The 12,135-nt window shown below is 38.3% G+C and overlaps 2 protein-coding genes across 2 annotated transcripts; one reads left to right on the forward strand and one right to left on the reverse strand.

The window, feature by feature from the left end:
• The first annotated feature begins 480 nt into the window (after positions 1–480).
• LOC137950939 (actin-related protein 2/3 complex subunit 2B) lies at positions 481–3,628 on the forward strand. The gene is made up of 10 exons (XM_068797599.1): positions 481–564; positions 1,204–1,270; positions 1,434–1,641; positions 1,744–1,913; positions 2,024–2,101; positions 2,222–2,354; positions 2,549–2,640; positions 2,724–2,780; positions 2,959–3,028; positions 3,278–3,628. Exons 1-10 carry the CDS (start codon positions 506–508, stop codon positions 3,466–3,468), a joined length of 1,125 nt encoding a protein of 374 aa, XP_068653700.1. The 5' UTR covers positions 481–505; the 3' UTR covers positions 3,469–3,628.
• Positions 3,629–3,957: 329 nt separating this feature from the next.
• On the reverse strand, positions 3,958–4,824 carry LOC137948768 (uncharacterized). Its single transcript, XM_068794935.1, has one exon. The coding sequence runs from the start codon at positions 4,822–4,824 to the stop codon at positions 3,958–3,960; it is 867 nt and encodes a 288-aa protein (XP_068651036.1).
• Positions 4,825–12,135: the final 7,311 nt, after the last annotated feature.

The following is a 12,135-nucleotide window of genomic DNA, read 5'->3' on the forward strand; positions in this document are numbered from 1 at the left end:
ATATCAAACCCTATCTCTTCCATGAATTTCATTTCCAAGCACAAACAATAACCGACCAATAGATTTTGGCACGAAAAAAAATATATAAAAAAAATTACTGTCTGCTACTAACAATGCAGAGTCCAAACAGTGCAAAATAATGGGAAACCTGGCATTCACGGCCTCCCTGTGATTTTGCACTGTTCGATGCTGCTTTCCGACGAACCCAACAGGCAGCTTTGTCATATTCTTCTCCGTCCAGTCCTAAATAATCCTTGAAGCAACTGGAAGCAACTGTTAATTTTCTAACTAAACATCTTTGTTTTCAATAATATCTTGCGTGCCTTTGAATCAAAGGATGTGAAATGATTGTCTTCTGGGCGTGTTTTTTACTCAATACTCTCCTGTTTGATGCACTGCATCATTTCAGTCACTGTCATCTGGTAGTGATATATTCCAATTCTTAAGAAGAGACATCTCCTCATCAAGCGGAACTTTTGAGAGAGAGAACTCCCCAATGTGAAGGATGGCTTGTTTACACAGGGCGTCGCCAGCACTGGAGGAGATTTTGCACAAGTTATACAGGTAATATCAATCTCAGTTCAATTAATGTTTCTGTAAGGCCTTTTTCCCAGGCGTTAAACTTCCAGTTCATGATATAAAACTAACTGAAACTCTTAACTGCAAATCATGTTGAGAATTACGTTTTAAACAACAACGCCGTCAGGAACTGCAAAAGCATATAACATGATCTTTGCCATTTACTGAACAAAACTAGGACAGTAAGGACTATATAGGATGAACAGAAAATCAAGAGATGCCAGTTTAACCGATTATACAGATGAAGTATTACTGTTTACTGCTGCCTCGCCGAAAGATCAGAACTATTAGATTGCAAACTAGTCGGCAAGTGGCTCAAAACCTCCTCAGGATCTTTGCATTGGAAAAATGGAACAATACTATGCAGAGAAGTACAAAAAGCACAGAATACTCTTTTTCGCAGAACAACGACAAAGAAGCAATTTCATCTAGAAATAAGCTGTAAATCTGGTACTAGATAGCCATTGGGTTTCCCTGCTCTAGAATTGGACTGATGCGGTTTTTGAATATCTTGCATTTTCGCTGAATGGTTTATGTTTCATATTATTACAAATACAGTTGCACTTCAGCCAAGTGAACTTTCTAGTGAGTCACATTTGTCATATCCTTTTCTCACTTCGACAGCAAAGAGAAACCTATGGAGATTGACCATAATATATATGAAGCTGGATCTGTCGCCTACCACATTAAGGTATTCACTATCTGCTTTAACTGTATTAAAAAAAACTGAAAAAGACTGTATTCTTAAGACTTTAATACTTCAGAAAATAAAAGATTCCTTTTGTTCATTTCCCCTTTCACTTAACCAGTTTGAAAATTCTAGCTTTGATGTCCCTTGAAATGGCATTGCCTAGGGCTCAGCATCAGAAGCTCAGGAGCTGCTTTTGTCAATTACAACCCCTTTACTGTCTCCGGAAGTTCAGCCAGTTAAGGACATCCAACATAATACCCTGCAGACGATAAGAAAAGCTTACTCCAATGTTGCAGCAATTGTTGAGCCTCCAAGAGCAGGATTTCAACTCACTCTAAGACTTGACTTCAGTAAATTCCCTCGACATAAAGGTCTGAAATCTTTGCCTACTATCTGAAAATTGGGTTGGAATTAGTTATATGACAAGACATTAATTCTGCTCATTCAGATATTGATGAACTTTTTTCTTCCAGATGATAGCTCCAAATTGATCACAGAGATTGCTTCACTTCAAGGAGTAATTCTCAGTTCACAACTGAAAGATATTCTTTGGAATCTGGGGTCACAGGTGCCCTCTGAAGGGATGTACAGACCCATCAAACTTATCCACCATCCAAAGGAACCTTTCTTCATTATTAGAATGGTGATGTTATAATCTAAATGTGTTTATATTATACATATGCAACTCATAAACCTTCACACAGTACCTAGAATTATCATCCTTATTAGAAAAAAAATGTCTTAACATCTCAGCCAGACAAGATTATTGCAGTTTTCCCCATGCGTTTTAAAGAGGATTCCGATGTCATTCTTGCAACAGCCTTCTTTCAGGTTGGCTTCTGATTACTATTGACATGAAGTCATCAACATTTTTCACTTTAGTAGTATAGCATTTCTCCTGGCAATCTCATTACTGTTGCTCAAAGCAAGAAATCTGAAATCCTTCCACAGGAACTAATGGATGTGGGAAGCTCAACAACTTGGGCCAAAGCACCTTTCTGCACTTGGTCACCAATTCCACCTCCAGAGTTGAGAGGGGAGCCATTCAACGATCTTAGTACAAATGCAGGATTTGTTTCTTTTGGTGCTGCCTCTCCTTCATTATTATTATTATTATTTCTTTTTTGGAAAGTTCTTTCTTTCATTAATATTTCTTGACTTTAAATATAGTAAGCTTTTCTAGGGTTTGATTGAGAAAGCATTGAGAAAAGAACAGGTTAGTTGTAAGGGAGCTTCAGCAAATCTAATGTTCAAACACTTTCTCATCTATTTGCTCAGACATCCTTTCCCAGCATGTTGAAGGTGCAAAGCTAGACAAAACAGTATGGTGTCTACTGAATTTTCCTGCATATGTTAAGTACCACATAAAGGTTGGGCTTCTTCAGGGATCTCATATTTCCTTCCTAGTTCAAATTAACAGATATTAAGCACTAATAGGACTTAGACCACGCAGTGTACAAGAAGCTTCATTCAAAGGAGGATGAGAAGGCGATTAGAAAGATTGGCTGAGGTAATTTAGTGATTCACAAAAGCTCACTGAATCAGAGTACACATATCTTCAATTATTTTGAACCATGAAGCATAGCATGAGGATATAGAAACCTAAAAAATATTCTAATATTTGAAAATATATCGCAAGAATATCATCCTGCAATCGCAATTGCAAATTTCTTTTTCATGATTCATAGGTGATGCAAAAGATAAAGGTAGAGGAAGATGCATATGGAGATGGAGATGGAGATAAGAGCAGGAAAAAAGGTATGTAACCAATCAAATGCACTTGAACAACAAGTTTACTAGAATCAATACTTATCACTACACCGCAATGTAGGTAAATCCAACACTTAAAGCAAATATTGTTTCAAAGCTATCTATATCAAGACTAAACCATGTGAAGTCTTCACTTGGAAGCTCTTGGAGCATTTCATCTCATGTCAAAAAAACGAGAACCTTTACGTTAACTGATAAGTAAGAAGTATTCAACCCAAGTTCCACATCTAAATGCAGGACGCAGGTATGTGAAGAAACTGATGCCCATCTCCAAACCCATGATATTGAGAAGAAATTGTAGCGCTTTCAAAAAACACCTCAGGAGAATTCCTTCACCCATCAAGATTCAAGGGTTTGCTCGCTTCCGTAGAAGATGGTTGAGAATTCCCAGGTTCAGTACCTTAAAAAGATGCAACAAACTAGAATAGAAGTCTCGTTTAAGGTTCAAACACTTTCTCCGTTAACTTCATTATTTTGATTACTTGAACAAGGTCTGTATATTAACTTGGACGTCTTTTGAAAGCTGGTACTATGATTATTCGTGTCATTTCCCTTTTATGATGAAGAGACCATGATTTTCAGTTTTTAGATGAAGCACAGAACCTGATCATACTTTGGTGAAATGATCAAAGGCATGCATACTGATTGTTATTCTCATTAACACATGTTAAAATAGATATTTGAACTTCACCAGAAAACAGTTAATTGAAGCAGAAGTGATGCTCAAAAGAAATACAAAGCACTGCATCATCTGTAAAATTGCAGGGTCAGGACCAAGCCCTAAAAGCCTTAAACAGATGACCGAAAACACACATACCCGTCCCAGAAGGTAAACTCTTTCACAACCGATCAATCTCGCAACTCCAGTCAGGATCAGCAGCAAGACACTAGTCACCTTTACAGACAACACTCACCCTTCATTCTAGCTCAAACTCCGGAACATGCCGCATTACTAAATTCTCAGACTCAATTTCAGACATCGTCAAAGAACCAAGCCCACCACATCTCATTTTCCCTTTCCATGACACTGATCCGAACCCCAAAAAGATCAGCAAGAAAATGGCAAGCGCATGAATAACAAACAAGAAATTAATTAAAGCCAGGCCCCTCAATCTATCCTCGTCAAGCACACAATCAACGTCAGTCTTCTCCAAGGCTAGCGACACTGGAATGCTCTTGCAACCCCTGGGAACAAACGTGTCGGAGAAAAGAGACAAGCCGGCCTGCAACACCCAGGTTGCCTTAAATACAATTCCCGATGACAGAGCGACGTCGGCGAAAAAAGCCGTGGGTCTGACGGCGAGAAAAAGGCAAGAAGCCGCGCAGAGGAGCGTGCAAGCAGAGAGCAAAGCGTAGACGTGCCCCCCAAGGCCCGTAATCCCCAGACCTATTACTGAATATTCCACCAGAAAAGCGATTGCCGCAAAGAGGAAGATCAAATTTTCGTGTAGCAAAAAGATGTCGAAGTTTTCGCGGAGGACGATGGCGAAGGCGACGAGCCAGAAGAGGGAAAGGACTGCTGACTGTTGGAAGAAAGCAAAGCGGTAGGTGGGGTGACCGGAAAATGTCAAAAACCAGAAGACCTCAGAGAAAGCGGCAATTGGGAGAATGATTAGAATACCATAGAGATCGAGGTTCTTCCATTTTGACTCGGACAGGTACCATACCCTGGATCGGTAAAGAGCAGGCGATTTCAAGTACAGAGAGAAAGAGGATAGAAGGCGCCGGAACCCGATCGGGAAAAGGAAGACGAAAGCAGAGAAATGAGTGGGTAAAGAAGCCATCTGTTTTTACTTCGCTGCTGAGATTCGAGTTTCTGAGTGTACAAGATCATACTCGAAAAGATTTAAGGATCTGAGAAATGAAACCAGCATAATGAAAGGAAAATTCAGACATGAACGGCATTTGTTTTTGACGTTTTTTCCTAGACCAATAACCAATTGCATTAACCAAGCAACATGTTTTTTATATTTATAAGTATATTCTTTTAGAAGGTAAACAATTGGCTTAAATCAGAACCCAACTTCGTTCTGATTATTAAGATCTCTTCTTTAATACTATGACAAATCTTAGGATTTTCTTAGAATTTGTTTGAACCCCAAAAAAAAAAAAAAAAAAAAAAAAAATTTGATCATCGCTCCTGCCAAGTCCACGATATATTAAAGGCAGTTTGAGAATTTTACTCTTGTATCGTGATTACCCTAGTTTCCTCTTTATATTTGGGGCATCGTTATTAGGGTTTGATCATCCGACGGGGTTAGAGAAAAACAACACATGTAAAGTGTTCGATCTCTTTTGTAAACTATTTCATCTTCATAGTGGATTACTGCAGCGGAGAAAGACAGGACTTAATCTTAGTTTGAGGCGAACTTGCATAAATCTTGTTGTGTTTTTTTTCATGTTTTTTTTTTTACGTTTATTATTATTACTCTTCTCGTTAATTTAAAATTAGAGCGTTTAATTCCTAACAACACTTTCTTTTTTAAGAGGTACAACTTGTAAAAAATAGATACGAGAGAAAAAAAATCATCCAAACACAGCAATCAAAAACTGGTCTATCAATTTCAAAAGAAAAAAAAAACAATTTTAAAGCATTGAAAAAAAAAAGACTGTAATTTGGTTATTACTGCATTGTCGGAACTACTTTCTTGATGAGGCATTGCAGGCAGTATTCAATCTCGATGAATTGGATTGACATGTAGAAGGTAGAATCAAGGAAGAGAGTCGATCGGGCAAGAGGTGAAACCATAAGAAAGCTGCTCGTTTTCGATTTCCGTGATTTCAGAGTCCAGATTCCCTCCGATGGGTAAGAGGTGAAACCATACATGGAAGAGCAGTGGAAGCAGCCTCATAGGGAGGGAATTTTGTGCCAAACACGAATGGAATTTGACCACTTCAGTTGAGTAGTAACCTTTATCAGACCACCACTGCTCTTTCTTTCAATTCCATCAGAGGAAAAATTGAGCAACCTCTCTATGCAAGGTTCAAGTTCATATAAAAAAATGGATGTATCCTGTGATCATGCATGGGTACTGTGTGAGGCTGGTTTTACAGAGCCAGCCAACCCTCGACAGTGAAAGCTGAGGGAGGCGCCAAGCGTGCCAACTGTGGTTGTGCACCAGACGCATTTCTGGCGCACGGGGTGCGCCATCATCGATTTTCGACGAACCGCGCACGTATCTCCTGCGTCTCCCGGCAATTTATGTCGTGGAGTTGATTCTCTTGCCCCACTAAAATGCAGCGTTAAGATGCTGTCACAGAGCGTCGCGAGGCAGACAGCTGTGAGTACCTGGAGTTGTGCGCACGTCAGAGGCACATTGACATAGTGGCACCAGAGAAATGAGATGGAACCACCGGGGAAAGGAGAAAGGAGACGGTGCAGGGGAGCAATTGTGAGACAGCTAAGACTGGCGCTTGGAGCGTTGGTGACGAGCACACGACGAATAACTCCCTTGGTCCGACGCGTTCTTGGCTCTGCAGCGAATCGAGCTAGCACAGGGTGCGTCGGCACCGATTACAATGGTGGCATGCACTGAGATCAATCGCTGCCTTCTCTGAATGCAAAGCCGACTAAAGCTGTGTGCAGATGTTCAATGTGCTCTTGGTGGAGGGCTGCCTAAGCCAGGTGCGCCAATGACGATTACAATAGTGGCCGGCGTTGAAGTTGTGTTGGAGGCCAGCGCATGACATTGCTTTTAGCACGAGGTTGAAGATAGACCTCCAGCCTGCAGAAATAAAAAAATTAAATGATTAGTATAGTTGAGCACGACATTAAAATGTTGAGTTGGTTCACACGGGTTGAGTTGGCAGTGACTAGCTCATTCCAACCCACTCAATCGAGTCGTCTGAGTGAAGGTCGGGCTACCTCAGTTCACATAAAAAAAAAAAAAAAGTTAAGGGAAGCTTGAGCGGCAACTATTTGTTTGACAAATATCAAACCATACCTTGAAGTTGCTAAGACTCAACTTCTTAGCTCTTCCGTACTTCCATCATTTGATGATATCAGTACCACATTGTTGCGAATTCCCAATACTTCTCCTACCTCAAATAATGATACTTCATCTTCTGTGTATTCAGGTAATAAATGTACTTCACCCTCCAACTGAAATCGCGATAGAAATTATAGAAGAGGTCGAACAAGAGGTGGTGGTAGAACAAGTTCTAGTTCCTCTCGCACAACGCCTCGAGTATGCCCTTATTGTGGTGGTAAAAATCACCTTGTGAAAACTTATTGGAAGTGCCATGACAAACCGGAATGGGCCACAATTAATCCAGCCTCTGTTACTAATGATAAAAAGGAAGAAAATGATGAACCACAATCTGGGAAGGTGACTCTCACTCATGAAGATTATAAAATATTTCTGAAAATGAAATCATTAATGGTGTCTTCCCTTACATCTTCTCCTACGCCTGTTGCCGCTATTGTTTCAGGTATGCTTTCTTTTACTTCCTCCTCTTCGTGTTGGATAATAGACTCTGGGGCCTCCGAACATCTCTTAGGTAACAAACATGTGTGACATTATTTATCTCCAGGTGTTCCCGATAAGTTTGTTACTATAGCTAATGGTTATCAAACCGAAGTACTTGGCAATAGATCATCTTCTATTATATTTTCTATCCCACTTCGAGATGTCCTATTCGTTCCTCAAATCCCTTTAAACTTACTCTCGGTAAGTCAACTCACAAAACATCTTAATTGCTATATCACCTTCTCACCCTCTTTTTGTGTATTTCAAGATCTAACAACAAAGCATGTGATTGGTGGAGGCCATGAACAAGGGGATTTGTATTACTTAGACATGCCTCCTTTAGTTGCAATTTTACCCTCTCCATACGAGGCACAATTATGGCACAACTGTTCTGGCCATCCTTCTATATTTTCTCTTTGGCATTTATTTCCTTCTTTAAAGTCTTTGTCTACTTTAAATTACGAAGTTTGTCAAGCAAACACCAGAGGAGTACATATTCTCCTTGCATTACCAATAAATGTGTTGCTCCATTTTCTTTAGTACACTCTGATGTATGGGGACCTTTGAATATCTCAAACATGTATCAAGTTAAATATTTTGTTACCTTTTTTTATGATTTTACCCAAGTTACTTGGTTATTTTGTCTAAAGAACAATCTGAATTTTTTTCTATATTTAAGGTTTTTCATGCTATGGTGTTAACCCAGTTTGACAAGAAAATTCAAGTACTTAGGTCTGATAATGCCAAAGAGTACTTGTCTAGTGAATTTCAGTCTTTTTGCTAAGATAATAGCTTATCCATCAAACATCTTGTGCTTACATGCCTCAACAGAATGGTGTTACTGAAAGAAAGAATCTCTATTTTCTTGAGGTTGCCCGAGGCCTCCTCTACTCCATGAAGATACCCTACTTTTATTGGCTTCATGCTATACTAACAGCCTGCTTTCTTATAAATAAGTTACCTTCATCCATACTAGGTTTAGGGTTTTATTCTACACTATTTCCTACTGAAGTCACATTTTCTCTTCCTGTAAAGGTCTTTGGGTGCACTTGTTTTGCAAGAACATGAATGATGGCTTGTCACCCATCAAAGAATTGTGGGTAAACTTTTCTAGCTCATCATAACTAGACTAGACATCTCATATGCAATATATGTGGTGAGTCAATATATGCATAAACCACAACTTACCCATTGGCAAGCTTTGAAGAGAATATTTCGGTATTTAAAAGGAGCCCCAGGAAGAGGGCTTCTCTATAAAAAGAATGACCACTTCAACATAGAAGGTTTTTTGGATGCAAATTGGGTTGTATCACCTAATGATAGGAAATTTACTTCTGGATATTGCACTCTTGTTAGAAGGAACCTGGTTACCTAGAGAAGCAAAAAGCAGAATGTGGTTGCAAGGTCTAATGCAGAAGTAGAATACAAGGTTATGACACATACAGTCAGTGAACTCCTATAGATCGGGTCCCTTCTTACCAAATTGGGATTCTATACAAGGAGCTCTATGGATCTATATGGTGATAATCAAATAGTTATTCATATCACTTCGAATCCGATCATCCATGAAAGGATAAAACACATTGAAGTGGACTGCCATTTTATACGGGAAAAATTTCAAGCAGGTATAATCCCTCTAAAAAATGTTTCATCACAAGAGCAAGTAGTAGATATTCTTACAAAATCGGTTATATCTAAGATTCTATCTTTTATATGTGGCAAATTGGGTATTTATGATGTGTTAGATGGGCTCAAACTCACATGTTCAAGAGGCGGTATCTTGGTAAATAAGGAAATTTCTCATAAGGATGACATGAAGATGTAATTACATGTCTATTTATGTCTCTTCTCTTGCAAAGTTTGTAGCCCTAAGGGCATTATAGTCATTGTAACATACTCTCTAAAACTATAAATAGAGGCCCTGGGCTAAGAGGTAGAGTATTAAATTATCTCCTCTATTCTCAAATTTGTCCAAGCTCGACTCTCCCTTTTCTTGGTAACCGAGCTCTAAACCCTCTCTCCTTTCTCTTTTCTTTCCTTTTTCTTCTTCTTCCTCTTCTTCTTCTCTCCCTCTTTTGCTCGAGATCAATGTGATGGAGTACTAAATTCTACAATTGTTAGAAGATGGGAGCAAGTCCACACGTCTAAGAGGTAGGCATCTTGGTAAATAAGAAGATTTTTCATAAAGATGGCTTGAAGATGTAATAACATGTTTATTTATGTCTCTTCTCTTGTAAAGATTGTTGCCCTAAGGGCATTGTAAATATTATAACAACTCTCTAAAACTATAAATAGTAGCCATTGGCTAAGAGGTAGAGCATTAAGTCATTTCCTCTTTTCTCAAATTTGTCCAAGCTCTCCTCTCCCTTTTCTTGGTAGCCGAGCTCTAAACCCTCTATCATTTTTCTCTTATTTCCTTTTTTTTTTCCTCTTCATCTTCTCTCCCTCCTTTGCTCGAGATCAATGTGATGGAGTCCTAAATTCTACAATTGTTAGTACACGTCTAAGGAAGAAAACATACACGTCCAAGAGGTGGCATCTTGGTCAATAAGAAGATTTCTCATAAGGATGACATGAAGATGTAATTACATGTTTATTTATGTCTCTTCTCTTGTAAAGATTGTAGCCCTAAGAGTATTATAGTTATTGTAATATACTCTCTAAAGCTATAAATAGAGGCCCGTGGCTAAGAGGTAGAGCATTAAGTCCTCTCTTCTCCCTTCTCTTGGTAGCCGAGCTCTAAACCCTTTACCCTTTCTCTCTTATTTCCTTCTCCTTCTCCTTCTTCCTCTTCTTCTCTCCCTCCTTTGCTCAAGATTAATGTGATGGAGTCTTAAGTTCTACATGGTATAAGAGCATAGGATTTAGGATTACTTTTGAGGAAGAAAATTATAAATTTGATCTTCAAGTCTGTTTACCATATAATTCTAAACAAACCCTGTAAGTTCACAAACCATTGTATATTAAGCAAGCGGTCGCTCTAAATTAGTCACATTAAGCTACTAATGAGGATTCTAATGTCTGCTTAGCTCATAGTAGGAAGTTTTCCACCTTATTATATTTTTATCGGCTACATCTTGGTAGTCTTACTCATTCATCCATTTTTTTGTCATTTATTAAATAGAATAAAAAATTTAAAAAATTCTTACGTAATTTGAAAATTAAATATTTTACCATATTATGCATTTATTTACTATTTATTGGTTTTATTTATAAAACGTTTACACCCCTATAAATCAGCCTTCAAAAATAAAAAATAAAAAACCTAAAAAAATTATCAGAAAAGTCATTGGCTAATTTTTAATAATAGTAATTAAGCCACTTTGCTTATTTCTTACAATATAAATTGATCCCCGAAGAGGAAAATAATTAAAAATAAATATTAATAAAAATACACATTTCTATTTCTTTTCCCGAGCCGAAAGTCCACTCTCCTTTAGACATCAGACATCGACGACTTTTAGATCGCATTGCAGCGTGCTGTTTAAGTCAAGGTCTTGTATCGGCGCATTCTAGTGAATTCATCTGCCTGACAGGTTAAGTTACGCGAGTTACAACTGCAAAAACCTGTCAATCACATAATCGTTCAGAGCAACTCCTTCCCTTCTCGTTTACACTTGAATAAACTAGTCAGCCACCACTTCCAGGTCCTCCTTTACTTGATTCTTCAGTGATTGTGACGCAAAATACTGTTTGATCCGGCCTTTCTTGGCTTTCTCTCTTCCTTTTTTTTTGTGTGGTAGCTGAATTTCAAAAAGGATCTTTCTTTCAATTTGTTATTTTTTTTTCTTTTTTTCCAAATATTATCTCTTTTGATTCTTCCTTTCTCTTCCATCTTCTTGACCTTTGAAAAAAACATCTGGATACAATTAAGTTTGAAAACCGCATTTAAGGATTTTTAGATCCGCGCGGCCGGTGGAATTCTAGGGCGAGAATTCTGAATTACGGCAAATTAAGAGGAAATGGATCTGCGTATGCAAGCTCTCCGAATTCTCCTTTCCGGATTGCTCTGTGTCTACTTAGCTTCATGAGTTTGACAAGCTTTGGGACCTTGTCGTTGCCTTTTTTAACTAAAGGATGGATTCTCATGTATTGAACCCTAGCTATTGCAAAAAGGGTAGTGCAGAGGTACAGCCTCCAATAGGGGAGGATGGAATTGGCAAAGAAGATGATGACGAGTTAAATGCTTTGCTATCACCTCAAAGAAGTCAAATGTTGAATAGGCAAAAGAACTCTCGCCGGAAAGTACAGTGGAACGATAGGAATGGGAACAATCTTGTGGAAGTTTTAGAATTCCAACCAAGGTATAACACTTTTTCTGTAAACTATGTTGCTAAGATCCTAAGTTGATTTACTCAATACTAACTATGCTTTATTTGTTTCTGTTTCTGTAATGATTTTTTTTATTTTTTATTTTTATCTACATGAATTTTGTGAGAGAATGTAACACTTTTCTATATAATATGTCGTTAAGATCCTAAGTTGATTTACTCGATCGCAATTATGCTTTAATTGTCTCTATTCTGTAATGATAATTTTTTATCTACATGAATTTTGTGATAGAACTGGACCTGGACAAAGAGCTGTGACGTGTGGAGAGTAAATTCTAGGTTAAGTTTTAGGCCT

This window comes from Aristolochia californica, unplaced genomic scaffold, assembly GCF_029961685.1.
Source record: "Aristolochia californica isolate CCGP_79_NKW_82.1479 unplaced genomic scaffold, dmAriCali1.0.hap1 SCAF_1, whole genome shotgun sequence".
NCBI classification, from domain to species: Eukaryota; Viridiplantae; Streptophyta; class Magnoliopsida; order Piperales; family Aristolochiaceae; genus Aristolochia; species Aristolochia californica.